This window comes from Capricornis sumatraensis, chromosome 8 (genome assembly GCF_032405125.1).
Source record: "Capricornis sumatraensis isolate serow.1 chromosome 8, serow.2, whole genome shotgun sequence".
NCBI classification, from domain to species: Eukaryota; Metazoa; Chordata; class Mammalia; order Artiodactyla; family Bovidae; genus Capricornis; species Capricornis sumatraensis.
The window spans coordinates 61,639,180-61,661,915 of NC_091076.1; the positions used below are offsets into that span (position 1 = coordinate 61,639,180).

The 22,736-nt window shown below is 37.0% G+C and overlaps 2 protein-coding genes across 2 annotated transcripts in view; both read left to right on the forward strand.

Annotated features, from left to right (window-relative positions):
* INTS2 (integrator complex subunit 2) overlaps window positions 1-16,635 on the forward strand; it is a 54,392-nt gene extending 37,757 nt beyond the window's left edge. Inside the window, exons 19-25 of the mRNA XM_068977047.1 lie at window positions 5,819-5,944; window positions 9,795-9,993; window positions 12,214-12,465; window positions 12,812-12,919; window positions 13,295-13,400; window positions 14,380-14,556; window positions 14,660-16,635. Of these exons, the coding sequence (XP_068833148.1) occupies window positions 5,819-5,944; window positions 9,795-9,993; window positions 12,214-12,465; window positions 12,812-12,919; window positions 13,295-13,400; window positions 14,380-14,556; window positions 14,660-14,829 (1,138 nt within the window). The 3' untranslated portion in view covers window positions 14,830-16,635. The remainder of the gene's footprint in view (window positions 1-5,818; window positions 5,945-9,794; window positions 9,994-12,213; window positions 12,466-12,811; window positions 12,920-13,294; window positions 13,401-14,379; window positions 14,557-14,659) is intronic.
* Window positions 16,636-20,915: 4,280 nt separating this feature from the next.
* BRIP1 (BRCA1 interacting DNA helicase 1) overlaps window positions 20,916-22,736 on the forward strand; it is a 186,412-nt gene continuing 184,591 nt past the window's right edge. The window contains exons 1-2 of the mRNA XM_068978905.1: window positions 20,916-21,002; window positions 21,792-21,903. Of these exons, the coding sequence (XP_068835006.1) occupies window positions 20,916-21,002; window positions 21,792-21,903 (199 nt within the window). The remainder of the gene's footprint in view (window positions 21,003-21,791; window positions 21,904-22,736) is intronic.

Here is a 22,736-nt window from a genome sequence, read left to right on the forward strand (position 1 = left end):
CTCCATCATCCCCTTCTCCTCCTGCCTTCAATCTTTTCCAGCAACAGGATCTTTTCCAATGAGTCAGTTCTTTGCATCAGGTGGCCAGAGTATTGGAGTTTCAGCTTCAGCATCAGTCCTTCCAGTGAATTTTCAGGACTGATTTTCTTTAGCATAACTGGTTTGATCTCCTTGCTATCCAAGGGATTCTCAAGAGTCTTCTCCAACACCACAGTTCAGAAGCATCAATTCTTCAGCACTCAGCTTTTTTTATGTTCCAACTCTCACATCCATACCTGACTACTGGAAAAACCATAGCTTTGACTATACGTACCTTTGTCAGCAAAGCAGTGTCTCTGCTTTTTAATTTGCTGTCTAGGTTGGTCATAGCTTTTCTTCCAAGGAGCAAGCATCTTTTAATTTCATGGCTGCAGTCACCATCTGCAGTGATTTTGGAGCCCAAGAAATAAAGTCTCTCACTGTTTTCATTGTTTGCTCATCTATTTGCCATGAAGTGATGGGACCAGATGCCATGATCTTAGTTTTTTGAATGTTGAGTTTTAAGCCAGTTTTTTTCGCTCTTCTCTTTCACTTTCATCAAGAGGCTCTTTAATTCCTCTTTGCTTTCTGCCATAAGGGTGATGTCATCTGCATATCTGAGGTTATTGATATTTCTCCCACCAATCTTGATTCCCACTTGTGCTTCATCCATTCTGGCATTTCATATGATGTACTCTGCATAGAAGTTAAATAAGCAGGGTGGCAATATACAGCCTTGACGTACTCCCTTCCCAATTTGGACCCAGTCTGTTGTTCCATGTCTGGTTCTAACTGTTGCTTCTTGACCTGCATACAGATTTTTCAGAGGCAGGTAAGGTGGTCTGGTATTTGCATCTCTTGAAGAATTTTTCAGTTTGTTGTGATCCACAGTCAAAGACTTTAGCATAGTCAATGAAGCAGAAGTAGATGTTTTTCTGAAATTTTCTTGCCTTTTCTATGATCCAGTGGATGTTGGCAATTTGATCTCTGGTTCCTCTGCCTTTTCTGAATCCAGCTTGAACATCTGGAAGTTCACGGTTCATGTATTGGTGAAGCTTGGGTTGGAGAATTTTGAGCATTACTTCACTAGTGTTTTAGATGAGTGCAATTGTGCGGCAGTTTGAACATTCTTTGCCATTGCCTTTCTTTGAGATTGGAATGAAACCTGACCTTTTCCAGTCTTATGGCCACAGCTGAGTTTTCCCAATTTGCTGGCATATTGAGTACAGCACTTTCACAGCATCATCTTTTAGGATTTGAAATAGTTCAGCTGGAATTTCATCACCTCCACTAGCTTTGTTCTTAGTGATGCTTCTTAAGGCCCGCTTGACTTTGCACTCTAGGATGTTTGGCTCTAGGTGGGTGATCACACCATCATGGTTATCTGGGTCATGAAGATCTCTTTTGTGTATTTCTTCTGTGTATTCTTGCCACCTCTTCTTAATATCTTCTGCTTCTGTTAGGTCCCTACCATTTCTGTCCTTTAGGTGCCCATATGTGCATGAAATGTTCCCTTGGTATCTCTAATTTTCTTGAAGAGATCTCTTCTTTCCCATTCTATTGCTTTTCTCTATTTGTTCTGATCACTTAAGAAGACTTTCTTATCTGTCCTTCCTGTTCTTTGGAACTCTGCATTCAGATGGATATATGTTTCTTTTTCTCCTTTGCCTTTTGTTTCTCTTCTTTTCTTAGCTCTTTGTAAGGCCTCCTCAGACAACCATTGTGCCTTTTTGCATTTCTTTGTCTTGGGGATAGTTTTGCTCATCGCCTCCTGTACAATGTTAAGAACCTCCATCCATGGTTCTTCTGGCCCTCTATCTATCAGATCTAATCCCTTGAATCTACTTGTCACTTCCTCTGAATAATTATAAGGGATTGGATTTAGGTCATACCTGAATGGTCTAGTGGTTTTCCCTGCTTTCTTTAGTTAAAGTCTGAATTTTGCAATAAGGAGTTCATGATCTGAGCCACAGTCAGTTCGCGGTCTTGTTTTTGCTGACTATATAGAGCTTCTTCATTTTCAGCTGCAAAGAATATAATCAATCTGATTTCAGTATTGACCATCTGGTGATATCATCTCTTGTGTTGTTGAAAGAGGGTATTTGCTATGAGCAGTGTGTTCTCTTGGCAAAACTCTATTAGCCTTTTCCTGTTTCATTTTGTACTCCAAAGCCAAACTTGCCTGTTATTCCAGGTATCTCTTGACTTCCTACTTTTGCATTCCAGTCCCCTATGATGAAAAGGACAGGGTCTTCCCAGCATCATGTCTTCCAATGAGTTGGCTCTTTGCCAAGTATTGGAGCTTCAGCTTCAGCATCAGTCCTTCCAATGAATTTTTGGGACTTATTTCCTTTAGGATTGTCTGGTTGGATCTCCTTGCTGTCCAAGGGACTCCCAAGCATCTTTTCCAGCACCACAGTTCAAAAGCATCAATTCTTTGGCACTCAGTTTTTTATAGTCTAACTCTCACATCCGTACATGAGTACTGGAAAAATCATAACTTTGACCATACAGACCTTTGTCAGCAAAGTGATATCTTTGCTTTTTAATTTGCTGTCTAGATTTGTCATAGGTTTTCTTCCAAGGAACAAGAGTCTTTTAATTTCATGGCTGCGGTCATCATCTGCAGTGATTTTGGAGCCCCAAAATAGAAAATCTGTCACTGCTTCCACTTGTTCCCTTTCTATTTGCCATGAAGTGATGGGACCAGATGCCATGATCTTCATTTTTTGAATATTGAGTTTTTAAGCCAGTTTTTTCACTCTTCTTTCACCCTCATCAAGAGGCTCTTTAATTCTTCTTTGCTCTCTGCCATAAGGGTGATGCTATCTAAATATCTGATGATGATATTTCTCCCAGCATCTTGATTCCAGCCTGTGAGTCATCCAGCTTAGCATTTTGCATTATGTACTCTGCATATAAGTTAAATAAGCAGGGTACATACAGCCTCGATGGACTCCTTTCCCAATTTTGAACCAGTCAGTTGTTCCATGTAAGGTTACTTTTGACTGTTACTTTTGACCCACATACAAGTTTCTCAGAAGACAGATAAAGTGATCCGGTATTCCCATCTCTTGAAGAATTTCCCACAGTTTCTTGTGATCCACACAGTCAAAGGCTATGCTAAAGCTTGTCGGTGAAGCAGAAGTAGATGTTTTTCTGGAATTCTCTTGGTTTTTCTATGATCCAGTGGATGTTGACAATTTGATCTTTGGTTCATTTGCCTTTTCTGTATCCAGCTTGTACATTTGGATGTTCTTGGTTCATGTACTGCTGAAGCCTAGCTAGGGTGATTGAGCATTAGCTTTCTAGCATGCAGAATGAGTGCAGTTGTGTGGTAGTATGAACATTCTTTGGCATTGCCCTTCTCTGAATTTGGAGTGAAAACTGAACTTTTCTAGTCCTGTGGCCACTGCTGAGTTTTCCAAATTTCCTGGCATACTGAGTGTAGCACTTTAAGAGCATCATCTTTTAGGATCTGAAATAGCTCAGCTGGAGTTCCATCACTTCCGCTAGCTTTTTTCATAGGTAGTGCTTCCTAAGGCCCACTTTATTTCACTCTCCAGGATGTCTGGCTGTAGGTGAATGACCAAACCATTACAGTTATCTGGTCATTAAGACCTTTTTTGTATAGTTAGTTCTTCTGTGTTTTCTTGTCTTAATCTCTTCTGCTTCTGTTAGGTCCTTACCGATTCTGTCCTTTTTTGCACTCATCCTGGCATGAAATGTTTCCTTGGTATCTCCAATTTTCTTGACGAGACCTCTAGTCTTTCCCATTCTATTGTTTTCCTCTACTTCTTTGCATTGTTAATTTAGGAATGCCTTATGAGCACAGAAGTGTTACTTTAGTTGAAGTATATGATAGCCTGTGATTATAATCTCTGTCTTATACAACTGTCCTCCTCTGCACCCCACATACAAACCTTGAGTTGTTTGCCTCTTGTCTGTTTAGGTTTTTTTTTTTTTTTCTGTTTTAATAAATTTACATAACAAGTTAGTTGTAACGTATCAGATAACATATCTGTAACATTTTCCCTTGGAAACCTTCCTTTCAGAGCTTTCAATCCATATGTTTCAATCTGAGACATCCACAGTAGCCATCTGGAATGCTTTGTCTTTGGTTCAATTCCATCTTTTTCTCTTTCTTGGTTTAGTTCCTTATGAGTGGAACTCATACTCAAGTGACTTCCTGAGAAAGGTTGTTTGGGAAACTTTTTTTTTCCTTTGAGGTTTTCATGTGTGAGAAGGTATTTATTCCTCTCACATATGATTGACATTTAGCCTTGGTGTAGAATTTTAGCTTATTTTTCCTCTTAGCAACTTGAAAGCTTTATTCTATTGAAGTAACTAGAGCTTTCCTGATTGCTATTGAGTAACCTCATTTACCACCTCCCAGTCCTTTGTATGTGACCATTGTTTTTTTCTCTTAAAGGTTTTAGGTTCTTTTTCACTGTTTCTGCAGTTTCATGATGATACCTTTTGATGTGGGTCTTTTTTAATTTGTGGGCTTCCCCTGGTGGCTCAGTGGTGAAGAATTCACCTGCCAATGCAGGAGACATAGGTTAAATCCTGGGTCAGGAAGATCCGTTGAAGAAGGAAATGACAACCCACTGCAGTATTCTTGCCTGGTAAATCCCATGGACAGAGGAATCTGGTTGGCTTCAGGTCACAAGGTTGCAAAAGAATCAGACATGACTTAGCAACCAAACAGCAACAGCAGCTTTTAAAATTCGTGGTCCTGGGCACTTGGTTGGCCTTTTTTTTACATCTGGAGACTAATGCTAATACTTTCACTTCTAGGACATTTTCATATATATACATATATATATTTTTTTCTTTTTTCCCAATAATTCCTCTCTCTCTGTTTTCTGGAATTTTTTGCAGTTTGGGTTTTAAACCTCTTTGACCTACTCTGATTTTTTTCTCCTCTTTTTTGCTCTATTTTAAAACTTATCTTTTGAATACATTTTCTAGATGTTTTCTGTATGTTATCTTGTGCTCTTTCCTTTGAATTTAAAATATTCCTGTTATAGTTTTAATTTCTAAGAACTCTTATTTGAGAATCTCTAATTGTTTTCTGTTCTTGTTTCATATATGAAATATTCCATCCTTTAAAGAAATGATACATTTAAGAATTTTTTTCTTCTTATCCCTACATTCTCTGTTTCTTTGGCATTCCCTCTTTTGTTTGTATATTTTACTCTTTTTCAAATTAGAAGCTTTCTTTGATGTCTGATGATCATTGGCTACCCACTCATGTTTAAGAGTGGGAAAGCTCTGTGTGTGAGGGCTGGTGGACTCCTGGCCTTCACTGTAAGAAATCAGATACGCTCCAGATTGCATATCTCTCAGTAATTCTGATGGTATAGTTAGGTTAGTAACCACTTTTATGGTTTATTGATGTCTAACTTCATAGTGGCATCTCACATTGAGATTCTATGGTGATAAATATAGAACAGTGACAATTTATGGGGCCAATTACAGCTTCAAAGTGCTTTGGTGGGTATAGTTTCATTTATAGGTATGTTCATATCTTACAGAGGAGAAATAAGTTCAGGAATCTCCATGACTTATACAGTCATATAGCAAGTACAGTATAACTGAGGTTTTAACTCAAATTTTCATTTTATAGGCAATGATTATTCCATTAGAACTGTGAAGATTTTGTAATAGTTTTTAATTTTTCCAAGTTCATTTACACCTGTTCTGTATTTTTTTCCCTGAATGTGGCTTTCTAACATGGCTACAGGTTTGAATTATGATATAGCTGTTTTTGAACATGTGATTATTTTCTCATCAGGCTGTGGGTAATGACAGTTAATGCACTTCAACCATCAATAAAGGTTGTACGACAGCAAAAGTATACTCAGAATGACCTGATGATAGATCCTCTCATTGTGCTAAGATGTGATCAGAGGGTATACAGGTATGTGTTGAGTTTCATTTTTACTATAGAGTTTATGCTTTGGAGAGTCAAAGGAAATTGAAGAAATTCAGTTTAAACTTACATCTTAGTGTGCTTACAGATAACCTGGAAGTATGACCTGTTTGCTTTTGGTTCTTTTTGTTGTTGTTGTCTATTTTCATGAACTTCACTTTAATATTTAATATGTGATTAATAACACTAGCTTTAAGAAAATATCATCCTTGGTTTTCACAGCCCTCAATAGTGGCTATTCTTTCAGAGTCAAGAGAGTGAAAAATAATATTGTTTCTGCTAGCATTGTTGAAAAAAACCTTTTAAAAAATTGGTTTATTGTGAACTGTTGCACGCATTAAAACTGTGATCTTTTTGGAATCCTCAGTTGTGAGGTTAGCTTCATTTGTTCCACGTTTGTGTATAATTCCTTGCCAGTAGCTGAACTTAACCAGTTTCTTTGAAGTAACTTCACCTCAAGAGGTAGAATTAATTAGTCCTCATCATTAATATTTGAATTTGTAATTGCTCAGCTAAATAATAGCAAAGATATACAAGTTGAGGGGTCTTCCTTTAAAGTGATTATCACCTGTATGGGGAAATAAAACCCACACCTAAAAAGGTAAATAATACGGTCACATGCAGATGAATGGTATAGTAAATGAATGCTGTTAAAAGTTTTAGGAGGAGATCAGACTTGTGTTTTGAAGAACAGAAATAGAGTTTAGATGAACAGAAACTGTAATGATGGGGTGTAGATGGTCAAAAAAGGTATCTTGAGAAAAAGAATAGTGAAAGCAAAAGTATAAAAGCCAGCGGGAAAAAGGCTTGAGTGGATGGCTGAATTTTTGAAAACACACTTTAGAGTTGAATGTTAGGTTAAGGTCAGACTATTGAGGGCCTTGAGTGTTAGACTAAAGAGATCATTTAGGTGATAACTTGAGAGGAGGAAGTTCATGCTAGATGATTTAGAAGGGAAAGAAGCTGGAGTAAAGAAGACTAACTAGGGTACAGTCTAACATACTCATCTGTCTTTAATCCTGGGGATGACATTCTTGAAGTGACAACATCTGCAGAATAAATCAGATGCAGTTTGGTAAGATCAAGGTATCAGAGGGATGAGGAGTCAGAAGAATAAACAATATAAATGATATTAAGTATCTATTTATGGATGCTTCAAAAGGAAACAAGAGTAAAGAACACTTCTAGAGAAGAGCCACTTCTAAGACAATTTACCATTGTTAAAAATCCACCTAACTAGGTAACTTTTCACCTAAATCACCTCCAGTTGTTCAGGAAGTTGTTAATTTGTGCTGCTATAACATATTAAATGTTTTTGTAGTCTGGATCTTTCACTTAGTAACTTGTTTAACTTTTTCTCATGTTACTAGATGTTCTTGTATTAGTTGGCTAGGTAGTATTCCACATAGGTACACTAAGGCTTAACTCAGTTCCCTATTGTTGGATATTTTATTTCCATTTTTTTGTTAATTATTTTTAGTGCTGTGGTAATTGGTGTGTACTATTTCCTAAGAATTGATTCTTAAAAATGGAACTGTTGAGGCAAAGGGAACATGCTCATTTTCAAGTCTTTTGATTCATGTTTTCATTCCGCCATCCAGAAAGGCTGAACCAGTTTACATTCCCATAGTGGGTGTTTGCTATTGTATAATTTCCTATACCATTTCATGTAATATTTTCCAATTTGATAAGTGAAAAATCAATTCCTATTTTAATTTATATTTTTGTTAGATTGGATATTAATATATCTATTACTTTATACTTTAGCCTAGTTTTCTATTGGAATGCTTACCTTTTTTGAGTTTAAAAAGCTCTTTATGTATAAAGGATATCAGCTCTTTGTATATAGAATGCAGTTTTTTCTTTTATTGTTCTATTGTTTGGCCTTTTAATTTTGTTCATTTTTTTAAAATTTAATTTTTTCCCAAGTGGTCATTCAGATGGTTTTTAAACATAAACAATATAAAGAGATATGACATTTTGGATTTTCTTTGAACTAACCAGTGGTTATGGTAGGTAAAATGGATGTGGGGGTCTGAGTAAGCCATGTGATGTGTAGATAACTGTTGCTGGCTGGCTGATGGGTTCTTAGGTTCATTAAAATATTCCCTTTTTAAATGTATACATGAAAGTTTTCACAATATATATTAAAAAGTACACAAACAAGTAGATTAATAAGAAGGAAAAGGTATACAGTGGAAAGTCGTGTTCTCTCCTGTCTATCATGCTGACATTTTTATTATTATTTTTTTTTCATGCTGACATTTTTAGAAGAGAATTCCTCTTTGTCCTTTTGACCAATCCTAATTCCATCTCCAGAAGGAACTTTATTGTCATAATGGTGTGTTAGGAGCTTCACTTTCCAAGCATTTGCAAATTTATAAATAGAAATATTTACTTTTTCATTTTGGGTGGTTTTAAAAAATTAAATGGGTTTTGATAGGCTTTATTATTATTATTATTTCTTAAAAACATACCATTTTCAACATGTTTTCCATATGGGTTTCCATAGCTCCTTCTTCTTGTTAAGTGCTGCATAGTATTCCATATATAGATTAGTATTCCATATATATATGCCTGTCTTCCAGAAACTCTGATCAGAATGTCTGGTGGAGTTTAGGACTTTTTAAAAAATAAATATTTCAGTTTGGGGAACATTGCCATGGCTTATTTAACTGTTCAAATTTTTTTCACTGTTAATACATGCATTTTTTATTATAGATAATTTGAATATTTCAGAAAAACTATTCACATGTTGATGGACATTTAAGCTGTTTCTGGTGTTTCACAGTTAAAAGCAAAGCTGTACTGCCTCTATGCACACATGCTCAGTTTGTGACAGGCTGGGAAGTGGCATTGTCAAGTTTTTCTAAGGGTTTGACTTTTTAATATTCTAGTGGTTACTGATGTATCTTTTGGTTTCCTTTTTTACATGTAATTCTTACATCTATTCTTGTCTCATTTAACCTTAATTTATAACAGCTTTTGAGGAATGGATATTTATTTTTTAGTTGAGGAAATTAAGGCTCAGTAAATAACATACCATCAGGTGGTTGAAGTGTTCTTAAAATACAGAGTTGTCTTGCTCCAAGGAATAAGCAGTAGTAGAAAGAATAAATATTCTATATATCTAATCTCCTTCATCTTATCAATAATTGAGTATTTCTCTCTTTGTAAAAGTTTTTTATTTTATGTTGCAGCATAGTTGATTAACAGTGTTGTATTAGTTTCAGATGTACAGCAAAGTGATTCAGTTATATATGTATCTATTCTTTTTCAAATTCTTTTCTCAATTAGGTTATTACAGAATATTGAGCAGCATTCTCTGTGCTATACAGTAGGTCCTTGTTGGTTATCCATTTTAAATATAAAATTATGTACATTAGACTGTTTCCCTTTGAGGACTGTGGCCTTGCAGACTCATAGGTAAGAGATTTATTGGTAGTGCCATTATTTTATAAAAAAGAATGCCTTTTTTTCTATCTTGCCTGGAGAATCCCTGGGACGGGAGAGCCTGGTGGGCTGCCGTCTATGGGGTCGCACAGAGTCGGACACGACTGAAGCGAATTAGCAGCAGCAGCAGCACATTATATTTGGTTTTAGCTGATGAAATGAAATAGATAATACTATTCATACAAAAGTATAGAGAATTACATGTGTTAAGCTTTCATTTTGAGAATGAATATTTCAGTGGGAAAGTGTAACTTTTCTGCTCTTTAGGTTTTCAGGTACTGTTCAGGTTTTTCTGATTATATAAGCTGATTCATCATGTTCTGGCTAATTTAAAAATTTTTATTTGTTCTCATGTATTTTTTTCTTTTTTTCTTCCTTTGTATAGATGCCCCCCACTGATGGATATTACTCTGCACATGTTGAATGGATATCTTCTGGCATCCAAAGCCTACCTTAGTGCTCATCTGAAGGAAACAGCAGAGCAAGATAGGCCTTCTCAGAATAATACGATAGGTTTAATTGGACAAACTGATGGCCCAGAAGTTACCAGAGAAGAACTGAAAAATGCATTACTGGCTGCTCAGGTAATAAAGTAAAATCTAATCAAAAAGGGCAATGGCTTCCCTGTTAAATAGATGGCCTTCTAAATACAGTGGTAACATATTGTACATCAATTTTATTACAGAACTTATAATGGGGTTACCTTTGCTTCTAAATATCAGATGGACTTTATTATTAAAATCAGGAATAATCTTCATGATATTTAATAGTCATTTTATTGAGATTTACATTGTAATAAAATATAAGACTTTTATTTCTTAAAATCAAATGATGGGGAAAAATAACCAAATGGTAGAGACAGATAAGAAGTATATATATGTAATAAAATGTCAGGCAGTGATAAATACTATGACAACATAAGTTAATGTTTCTATTTAGAAAAGGTTTTTAACAAAGTAGAATTTATTAAAGCATTAGGTAGTAATTTTTGTAGGGCATATGAGATGGTTGAATGTTAAGCAGTTAGAGGCCTTCATAAGAGAAATGTTTTCTTAGTTTGAAATATTTTCCAAAAATTTTTCATTGGCAATAAGGGGAATTAGAGTAATAACACAGATCCACAATCCCTTGTCTGTGATATGGAAATCCACAAAAGCTATGAAAACTGAAGCATTTTTTCTGGTAATTCAGTTGGCAGAAAAACCTGACCTGATATGACCTCGTTTGTGACAAAACTTGACCTGAATTAATGTGACAGAACTTGATCTGAAGCTATTTATGGCCTTTATCCCACTTAATATGAAAATTGGTATGTTTTGTTGTAGAAATATATAACATTACAGAAAAAAAAATCTGAGTCCTAAAATAAATCTGACACTCAAGAGTTTCAGAGAAAGGATTGAGGATGCTAATAGCTACCATTTATATAATGCTTATTATATGGTGGGTGCTATTTTGAGTTTTTTATGTGTATTAACTCATTTAATCTTTACAACCAACCTATAAGTTGGGGAGTATTATCTCTACTTTTGCAGAGTAGGAAAATGAGATTCAAAGAGGTTAAATAACATGCTCAAGGTTATATATTTAGTAAGTAGGGAAGCTATTAATAGGATTCGAGCTTAGGCAGGCTGGTTCCAGAGTGTGTAAACAAAAATAATGCAGAATAGTAATAACCCAAACCCCCTCAAGAATGATTATAAAGTTTACTTTATAAATGATTATAATGTAAGGCTAACCTTAGTTTATAATCAGGTTCTGACACAGTTAGATGGAGTAATTGTCGTCTTCTGTCCCAGGCAGTGGCTGTGTTTCAGAGATGCATGTTATGTATTCATTTTCTTTTTCTTCCTTCCTGCTAGGTGAGAGTGATTATAGCTATCACTTATAGGAAGGGCCATTAAATAGGTCGCCCCTTGAGAAACTACTTTTCTATGAAATGACACGCAAACTTGTAGACTGAGCAACAGTGAGTTGTACAGATGGAATGGATGGTGAGGCAGAATCTTTCCTGAGCCTTAAAAAGTCCATCTTCAAATTAAAAAGGAGAAGAGCTTAGGAGAATGGCTTTTAGACACTGATTATTAACCACCATCTTCAGAGGTGAGGAACAGAAGAGGAACACAAGACATCCTGGGCAAAGTAAGAATTTAGGAGGAAGAAAAAGAGACTCTGGTAGAAGTCACTGTCTAGGGTCCATTTTGGATGATACTGAATTAGAATACTCTTGTAGTAGTAAACTGGAGTCCATGGATCTTCATTGGAGATGTGTGAGAGCACTTTGAAATTATGCCATATGTTAATATTTATGCTAAGAGGGTGACATGTAGCTTCCTTCAGATTTTTAAAATTTTATTTTATTTATTTACTCATTTTTAGCTGCACTGGATCTTCATTGCTTTGTGTGAGATTTCTCTAGTTGCGGTGATGGGGGGCTACCATTCGTTGTGGTGGCGTCTCTTGTTGCAGAGCACAAGCTCTGGGCACGGCGGGCCCAGTAGCTGGGGTGCAGGGGCTTAGTTTCTCTGCTGCATGTGGCATCTTCCCAGACCAGGGTTCAAACCCGTGTCCCCTGCACTGACCGGCAGATTCTTATCCACTGCGCCACCAGGGAAGACCTCCTTCAGATTCTTAAAAGGATTCATGGCCCTAAAAATGCTGAGAACCACTGGAGTATAGATTGTTCAGTTTTGCTCTTTGTATTTTAAAGAAAGAGCTATTTGTTTTTATCGCATCAGTTTATGTGAAAACAAATCAAACTTCTCAGACACTTCTTCAGTTTTCTGTGTTTTACTTGTTTGTAGGATAGTGCAGCTGTCCAGATTCTCTTGGAGATCTGCTTACCTACTGAAGAGGAGAAGGCAAAGGGGGTCAATCCAGACAGCTTGCTAAGGAATGTTCAAAGTGTTATTACTGCCAGCACTCCAAATAAGGGAACGGAGGAAGGAGAAGACAATTTGCTCTGTAACCTTCGAGAAGTTCAGTGCCTTATCTGTTGCCTGTTGCACCAAATGTACATCGCAGATCCCAACATTGCCAAGCTTGTTCACTTTCAGGTCTGGTTTCAAAGAATGATGCTCTTTTGTTGAACTTTGTTTTGGGGGGTAGTTGTGAATTGCTAAATTAATAGGATCATTTAGAAACTGGAGGTCGTGCAAATGATCATGGTTCTTTCCAATATGGGGAAAAATCAAGATTTTTAAAAATCTGATTTTAGCCTGATAAAGTGTTTGTATAATTTATCTCTATTTCAGTGCATCAGAGAGGTGAAATACCAGGAAACATGGAGGGCATTGTAGCCTCCTGAGCAACTGTTACATCAAGGAAGTGAAACCTTTTGTGTTTTTATCTGTATTTGACTTATTTTGTTTCTAACTTTTCCCCCCTTTCTTGTTGAGATAGGGTTATCCCTGTGAACTTTTGCCTCTGACGGTCGCAGGTATTCCATCTATGCATATCTGTCTGGATTTCATACCTGAGCTAATTGCACAGCCAGAACTTGAAAAACAGGTAATGAGCATTTTGAAACTTTAGGACAATTTTGACCTTCCTTTAAGTTTCCTGGTTATATAAGCCATTTTAGTTTTTAATACTTAAAGACTTTCTTTAGGTTTCCCAGGTGGTGCTAGTGGTAAAGAAACCGGCTGCTAATGCAGGAGACATAAAGATATGGGTTCGATCCCTGGGTTGGGAAGATCCACTAGAAAAGGGCATGGCAACCTACTCCAGTATTCTTGTCTGGAAAATCCCATGGACAGAGGCCCTGGCAAGGTGCAGTCCAAAGTGTTGTGAAGAGTCAGACATGACTGAAGCAACTTAGCATGCACACACACACATGCAAAGACCTTCTTCAGAAACATGTAACATTTGGATTTTGTGTTACAGATATTTGCTATCCAGTTGCTTTCTCACTTGTGTATCCAGTATGCATTACCAAAGTCACTGAGTGTGGCTCGCTTAGCTGTCAATGTCATGGGAACTTTGCTAACAGGTGTGTATCTAATGGGCATCAATAACAAAAATTTCTAACATAAAGTAGTACATATTTTTTCTGAATTTACTCACACCATGTTTTCTGCATCATTGGTAGTTTAATTTATGCAATAATTTTGAGTTATCCTTTTTGAAAATTTCTCTGTGACAAATGTGATGTATAGTATAGAGGGGATGAATAGGTAGGCAAGTTGTATCTTTCATTTTTGAGAATGACTATATATAGATTTACAGTAAATATACTAAGCAGTACAAATTTTTTAAATGGAAATCAGTCTGCTTTCTGAATGTAATTATGTCATTAGAAAACAAGTTATAATTTATTGCAAATGTTTAGAGTTCCAGAAAAATATAATCATCTGTGTAAATAAGAGATTAATATATTAGTTGTTTCCTTAAGTTCTAAAACATACCCCAGCATTTTAACCATCTTCCAGGTTGTTAAGTAAAATGGAATGAAAATACACTGTTTTAAAAGATATGAACTATAATTCAATCTTTAAAAGTTATGTTTCAGCCAATTTCATATTCTTTCTCAGTGCTCGTAATAATTTATTCATTTTTCTTTCTATCATATCCACTTCCTGTTATACTATTTATAGTGGTTAAGAACTTAAACTACCTGAGTTGTCTTTCTACCCCACTGCTAACTGGAGTTGAACAGCTTCTTAATGTAAGGTTTATTTAAGAGTTTTCTTATATATTAAATAGGTATCATAAAGAGACTTTTTCATTTATCGTATTGTGAGATTTAAATGAAACAGTGTACGTCATGCACCTGTAACAGCACTTGGACATAAGCGTTTATGTGTTAGATAATGGTTGACTGCTGGATTGTGAGCTCCCTGAAGGCAGGGGCTGCCTGTGTCTTAGAAAACTTAGTATTCTCAGCACAGAGCATGGTGCTTAGTATACTATATAGGCCATGTAGGTTGAATTTATATCTGTGAAAATTCTGTTTCATTTCTTTCCAACAGTTTTAACACAGGCTAAGCGATATGCTTTTTTCATGCCAACTCTGCCAAGTTTGGTCTCTTTTTGTCGAGCATTTCCTCCACTGTATGAGGATATTATGTCTTTGCTGATCCAAATAGGGCAAGTTTGTGCCTCTGATGTTGCTACTCAGACAAGAGACATTGATCCAATTATTACACGTAAGTAGTAACTTCTTTTCAAGAGTTGCTTAAATACAACTTCAGGCAGAAAGGCCCAAATCCTTTCCAGATTTGCCTTAATTATTCTTCCTTATGTTTTTAGGTCTTCAACAAATAAAGGAGAAACCAGGTGGATGGTCTGGAATCAGTAAAGATCCATCTTATAAAAATGGACCTAGGGACACTGGAAGCATGGATCCTGATGTACAGCTCTGTCATTGTATTGAAAGCACAGTAATTGAAATAATAAACATGAGTGTTAGTGGAATTTAACAAAGAACAAACTTAAAACTAAAAAATGAAGCTGTTTGCTGCATATACCCAACACGAACATGCATCTTATAACAACTAAACTGAATGGGAACAGAAACATCTTGGAATCACTAAAATGATTAAATTCAACATGAATACAGTTTAGAACTCTCTTGAGAATTATGCTTGCTTGTATTTGATTGGCAATTCTTTGGATCTACTTTGCTGGTATGTTTTTTTGTAGCAACTGAGCTTTTCTTTTTCTGTTGGCAGTGCATTTAAGAATCATTACTGAAAAAGTGAATATGGTCTTATATTAAGCTTCTGAAGTGAAGAAAAACTGCCATGCCTTTAATTTAATATCTTATTAACAAGTCTGTGGGTAGCCCCAGTGTTTAATCATCAGCTAGTAACAGTACAGGGATGCAGTGATGAGAAAGAGGAAAAGGGAAGGGGGAATTGAGGGAAACTTCGGAGTTTTAAACAATAGAAATCTCTGAAACTTGCAATGCAAGTAATAATAGTAATGAATGGAATAGTAATCGCAAGATGGAATTCCAGTTCTCAAGAAACAGTATTGGGAAGGGCTTTAAAAGAGGCAAACAGCTTTTTGTAAATGACTTCCATGGACGTACAGATGAGGATTTAAAGATTTTACATATTTGCTTCGATTTTTACTAATATATGAAGCCATATGTTTAAAGAGATACTTGAATAATTTGGAATTTTAAGATACTGGCTTAAAAGAGTTTACAGAAACATCTTTGTGCAGAGACTAACCTGAAAAGAGGTCTCATTTAGTTTTTTTTAAAGTTTATTTTTATAATGGTCAGAGGGGGGAAATCCATTGGACTCTCATTGAAGTTTAGAGCAATAAAACCCACTGGATTAAAGAACTCTTGGTTTGTCATCAGGACTATAATTCACATCATAATTTGAGAAGATTTTGAACTAATGTGTAGTGTTTGGACCTCAGGAAAAATTAAAATGGGGAAAATTCTGTGTTGTGGAAGGATTTTGCAGTCCTCTGTTAGTAATGTCCATTGATTAGGTAGATGCATTCAGTTAATCCATAATCCCCATTTTTTCCCTTTATGAAGTATCCAGTGTAGAAGGTACTTCTCTTTGCTTTCTGAGAAATACCTGAATGAACCCCTCTTTCCCACCCTACTTGAAACAGACCTCTTCACTTATAAAAGAAATAAGGAAGGCTAATAAGAAAGTGTGGTTTTTAAGAAAAGAAATTTAATTTTAATCTTTTCACTAGGAAATAGTCACATTTCATTTTCCTTCTTTGTAAAATGGGATTACTACTGGCCCTACCTCATAAGGGTATTACATAAGAACTAATTTGTATCTCTTTCAAATCCTGAAGTGCACAGTATCATAGATGAGCGTATTTATAACTTTTATTAGAAGCTTAAAGTTCAATTAAATAATTTTGATGTAAAAAACAAAGGCATACACTTAAAAACAGACTAAGAACTTCCATATTTTTAAACAAGGCAGTTTTATAGTCTTTTAAGATTCAATACAACTGCTCCTGTTTGTTTCCTTTTGTTTAAACTGAGGTTTTGGAATATTTTGTGTGAGTAGGTAACCTCTAGGAGTCAGAAAAAGTTGAAATATGTTTTCTAACTCAATGCACTGCACATTCCTGGATCAATTTTCAAAGACTGGTCAAAACCTGCTGTGTTAAAAATAATAACATATACTGTTTTTCATCAGGTTTGTTGATGATGTAAATAAAATATGTAAATATTAGTAAATGTTAATATTCATGTATTTTAAGTTAAGGTTATAAAATTTGTCACAATGTGATTTTTTTTTATTCAAGTGAAGAAAAGATGTGTGCAGCTATTTTGAATATTGGTTTATAAACATTCATATTCTTTATTAAATGAACTTATAGTTGTTTGTGTTTCATTTCACCGCTATTAACCTGAAAGGAACTGTTCAAGGGACTGGAATCCAGGACTCTGTGGTTCCAGAGCTTGTGTACCCCGTTGTGTTATGCTGCATACATCAAAGGGCAATACAAGGTGAGAGTTGAGAGACTTAGGGACTTAGGAGAGGAAAATCATACTAGTTACTCTGGAGTAATTATCAGTACTTAAAAGATTTTAATATTTTAAAAATTTTGTAAAAGCAGACTAATAATTTGAAGGTATTTTTAAAATTTACTTTTATAAATTATCCTCCTTACTGCTGACTTAATAAATGACATTTTTTCCATACTTTCCTTTCATCTTTGCTTATGCAAATGTATTTTCACATAGTGGAACCCATAATACCCAGTTTAGCATTTGTCTTTTTTCATTTAACTTTATATGGAAACTTTTTGCAAGTTGTTTGGTTTTTATAATTATTTTATTGACTCCATAATGATTGAATTGATATAACCATCTCCCTATTAGCACTGGGACTTCCCAGGTGGCGCTAGTGGTAAAGAACTTGCGTGCCAGTGCAGGAGATGTAAGAGATGTGGGTTCTGTCTCTGGGCTGGGAAGAAGATTCCGCTGGAGAAGGAAATGGCAACCCACTCCAGTATTCGTGCCTGGAAAATCCCACGGACAGAGGAGCCTGGGGACTACAGTCCAAAGGGTTACAGAGTCGGACACGACTGAAGTCACTTACCACCTTAGTACTAGACTGGGACGTATATGGTTATTTTTCAGTATTAGAATAGGCACTATTATCAATTGAGGTATTATTACTTTTCTTTTAGATTACTTTAAAAAAATATTTATTTTTGGCTACCTCAGGTCTTAGTTGAAGCCAGGGCTCAGTTATTGTGGCTTAACGGCGTAGTTCCTCCCGTGTATGTGGGATCCGAGTTCCCCCGACCAAGGATCCAACCCATGTCTCCTGCATTCGCAGTGCCTTGTCAAAAGTTTTTTAATTTCTCTAACAAGCAGGCAGATTCTTAATCACTGGACCACCACGGAAGTCCTAGATAAGTTTTTTAGGATAAATTTCTGAGCCTGAATTTGCAAAGGGTAGAATTTAGTCTTATGACTTAAGGTTTGTCATTTTGGGAAGATTCAGTAAAACAAAGGGAGGCAAACGAATCAACTCGCCTTTTACTGCTCCCGCCTGCAAAATACGCTTGCCTGCGGAGTCCCATGGACAGAGGAGCCTGGCGGGTTACAGTCCTTGGGGTTGCAGAATCGGCACAACTGAAGCGTCTTAGCATGCCTGCATACAGGCTTGCCTGCAGCAAACCTCTCTCCCAAACTGGTTTCATGGGCTGTGAGAAACTGTCTCTGGTTTTGCTTTTTGTAACACTAATATTTTAAGCCAAGTTTACGGTAGAGTTAAAAAATTTGGCGAGATGGTGTCTAACTCTCTCTACCTTTGAGGAAAGTGTGCTTTCTTAGCAACGAGTAATTGGTCTAAAGAGGGATAGGAGGCTGATTAAGCCTTAAAAGAGGTACTGGAGACCTCGAGAGCGTATCTCTGGTTGAATGTGGACCCGGGAAAGCCTTGATTATCAGGAGGTTTTGTAGCCAGCTGTCATCCAACCTCGCCTAGTTTGGCTCAGCAGTCTGGCAATTCCCGCCTGGGTCTTTACTCTGGCTTCCGGAAAGTTCGGAAATTTGAACTGGGGGGACCCGGATGAATGCTGAAAGAGCAAGGGCTTAACAGTGTTTCCTCTCCTTTGGTCTACGGACTTTAAATACGAGACGTGGAGTTTCCAAGGAAACTGAGGCACAGGTTAAGTCGCCGGTTTCAAAAAGGTACAACGGAGCAGAGGGACTTTCCCTTAAGTCCCTGGGATTCTCCGCAGTGCTTCACGCTTCTGGCGTTTCCCTTCCGGTGCCGCGGAGGACCTTGGGTCCGTTCTCACTGCGGAGGCTTTCATTGGGTGCCAGAGTGCGCGCCTCCTGACCTCGACCCACGATTGGTTCCTTGGTTTCGGTCTTGGCGAGTGTTTGGTTGTCTGAGCTCGCCCGGCGATTGGGTGCTGGGGAGTTGAGGGGCGGGAGGCGGGAATTCGTCCGGGTGTTGTGGAGAGGGCTGCCGAGAGCTGGAGCGGAGAAAAGGTGGAGCGGTCGCGAGCGCTCTACTGGCCCGGGAGTCGCAGCTCGGGGAGGAAGAGAGACTAGAACCTTTCTTCTCTGCCAGGGCTCCGTTGTTTTTGCTCGTCGGTTTCGGCTTCCTTTTCTCCGGTGAAATCTGAGCCCATTCTGATTGTTTGGGTTTTCCTCAGGGCGGGCAAGTCTCTCGGGGAAGGGCGCGACGTCGGCCAGGAGGAGGGTCCCCTCTGCTTTCGTCCACCCGCTTTGCGGGCCCTTCGGTGTTGACTGGATCAGCAGGGTCTCGGGGGTCCCAGGTTGCTGAGGGAGGAAGGAATATGAGGAAGAAAACCTGGGGAATGGGGAACCTGCACTTAGAGCAGAGGCCTGATTTTAGCCCGGGCGGGAGGGAAGGACGGCTCGAGCCAGATCGGTTGGTTTCCTCTTTATTCAGTGTGGGCGAAGCATCCTTATTTTGAGATACCTGTTGCCACAGCTGGGGCAGGCAGGGAGGTTGGTTTTTAGGTTCTATGTAAGAAACTGGGCCAGTCTTGAGTTGTTGGTTTAGTTTAAGGGATGCGTGCCTGCTTAGTCGCTTCAGTCGTGTCCGACTGTTTGCGACTCCACGGACGGCAGCCCACCAGGCTCCTCTGTCCACGGGGATTCTGCAGGTCAGATATTGGAATGGGTTGCCATGCGCTTCTCCAGGGGATCTTCCCAAACCCAGGGATGGAACTGAGTCTCTTATGTCTCCTGCATTGGCAGGCGGTTCTTTACCCTTAGCGCCACCTGGGAAGCCCTAGATTAAGGGATGAGATTCCACCAAATTTCATTGCCAGAGCTTCACAGAAACACCAAATGTTAGAACTGAAAAGTACCTTAGAATAGTGGTTCTGAACTTTTTGGGGACGCATAAGCTACCGTAAAGGTTATTGGCTTCCTAATCTGTTGAATTGATATTTAACCATTTCTCTGTCCTCAGATCGAATTGACCTTTTTTTCACTACTGCAAATAATTTCTCAGTTGATAACAGTGTATATCATTTTCTCCTCAATTTTCCATTATTTCCTTAGGATATATTTCTGGGAATGAGAAATTTATGGACTTTCTCTTTTAAAAAAATGCAATCATGCACAGAAACTGTTGCATGCAGTATCAAGAGATCACAGTCTTTGAATTACAGCTGTGGATCCTACGTTAAGAGAATATGATTTATAAGAAGTGGGGATTAAACAAGATCACTTCCTGTGTATCAGATACTGGAGTTTAGGCACATTCTGTACATTACCTTATTTAATTCTTAACTCAGTTGCCTGGTGGATATTCATAAAGATCCTATCAGGCAGATATCTCCATTTCACAGATGAAGAAATAGGCTCTGTGAGGTTAAGTGATTCACAGTGGAATTCCAACTTAGGCTTTCCCATCTTCCAAACCCATCTTTCCATTATACCCTACTGACCTTTAAAGTAAGAACCATTGAGCGCCCATTATGTGCCCAAGGTACTTTCTTCCTTACAACAATTTTTAAATTAGGGATTATTACATGTAAAAGGGGCTTTCCAGGTAGCTCAGTGGTAAAGAACCTGCCTACCTGGTTGGGGAAGATTCCTTGGAGGAGAAAATGGCAACTCACTCCGGTATTCTTGCTTGGGAAATCCCATGGACAGAGGAGCCTGGCAGACTGCAGTCCCTAGAGCTGCAAAGATTTGGACACAACTGAGCACACAGCACAAACACATAAGAATCTTAGTCTGGAAAAGCGAAGAGACATGATCAGGTTAAAATATCTGAGTTGTCAGAACTTGATCTAGAACCTATACTTCCTAACTCTTGGTCCACAGCTTTGGCAGAATAGGGATGCAAATCCAGATTTGTTAGATTCCAAGACGTGCTGTTAACCACTGTGATTTGTCAGGGTAGGAAATTCTTTTACTTTCATTGTTTTGTTTATACATTTATTAATTCCAATTTTTATTTCTAGGCTTCTGTCCTAGTATTAGGTATCTGTTTTTCTTTGAATAGCCTTATTTCAATGTTGACTTTCATTTCTGTTGCAGTTAGGAGTCTGAAGGAAACAAAGCATGATGTCTTCAGCTGAATATACAATTGGTGGGGTGAAGATTAACTTTCCTTGTAAAGCTTATCCATCACAGCTTGCTATGATGAATTCTGTAAGTATTTTTCAGCAGTTAAGTCTTAAGATACAGGTGCTTATAATTCATAACATACATTGAGTCTATTACTTCATATTTTTTGCAGATAGTAGATGGATTTGCTGGGCTCATTGAAGAACCTCTGACTTTTGGAAAAATAATACTGATTGCTGCTAGATTATATATATATAATTAGGAGGCAAAGGAGAGCATTCTAAAAAATGTTCTCAGATCATCTGAAACTTCTATTTACTGAATTACTGCTTTACTGAATTACTTTGAAATTCAAAGTATTTACTATCTTTTATATAGAATACTATATTTTTCACCATAATTTTTTGAGATATTTCAATCATATAGAAAATTAATATACAAACGAGTAAAACCAACATACCAGCTTTGTTGAATCTTAATGTTTTGCCATATTTTACCTTGTTTACCTAGTGGCTCAGACAGTAAAGCGTCTGTCTGCAATGCAGGAGACCCGGGTTCGATCCCTGGGTTGGGAAGATCCCCTGGAGAAGGAAATGGCAGCCCACTCCAGTATTCTTGCCTGGAAAATCCCATGGATAGAGGAGCCTGGCAGGCTGCAGTCCATAGCGTTGCAAAAGAGTCAGACATGACTTAGTGACTAAACAACAACAAATAAAGGAATAAAGTCCAGATTTAACTAAATTCTAGTTCTCCTTGCTGCTGTTGCCATGTTCCCTGAATTGCATGCAACTTCTCTTCTGGTGGTTGTAAAGGAGAGAGACTTTAATGAAGTATGTTGTTTATTGATTAAAAAAATTGTTTTTGTGTTCATAGATTGTCAGAGGATTAAATAGTAAGCAGCACTGTTTATTGGAGAGCCCCACAGGGAGTGGGAAAAGCTTAGCCTTACTTTGTTCTGCTTTAGCATGGCAACAGTCTCTTAGTGGTAAGTAGTTGGTTGATATTTTCAGGTTGCTTATTGGGTCCTGAAAAAAATCCGATGAAGTACTTTTTACCCAGAATGATTCAATCATGTCCTAGCTAATTTAAATATTCTCTTTTAAGATATTTCTTTATAATCAGTTCTGTGTCTTCTAAAAGAGTTTGAGTTTAGCACAATGTGTTCACTTAATCCTAAAATAATTTTAAATGTAAGATAGTCCTTTATTTGATGATTCAGAGTATACTATACATAAGAACCTTGGAATACTTAAAGAATGATTATGAAAATAATTAGAGGATAATTTGTATGTAAAAGATTCAAGAGATGGGGCTGACATAATTATATAGCATATACAAATAGTTGCTTTTTTTGAATAAATCCTTTAATATTGTTGCTTATCTCATAACATTAGAAAATGGGATACATAAAAAGAAAAATTCTAGTTGATCTAAAAAGAAAAATTCTAGTTGATCTTTCTCCTTGTTTGGATGCCAGAGCAGAATTCTGTGCTAAGCAGAAGTTTATTGTAATATTGTTTTTATGGATTTGTATTATTTCCCATTGCTTTATTTGCTTACATATGTCACATTTACTAACAAAAAATAGCACCTAAATTTGTGAAAGACTATTTTATATGATAAATCTGAAAGACAATATTGGATGCATTTTAGTTACATGATTAGATGGCTTTGACCTAAAGTATTAGGAGAATTTTAAATTATGGATATGTATATGTATATATGTATGTGTGTATATACACACACATTCATGTTTTTTAAAAAATATTTTTGCTACTGGTAAGACTATTAAAGATTAAAAGTAAATATTTTATAAGC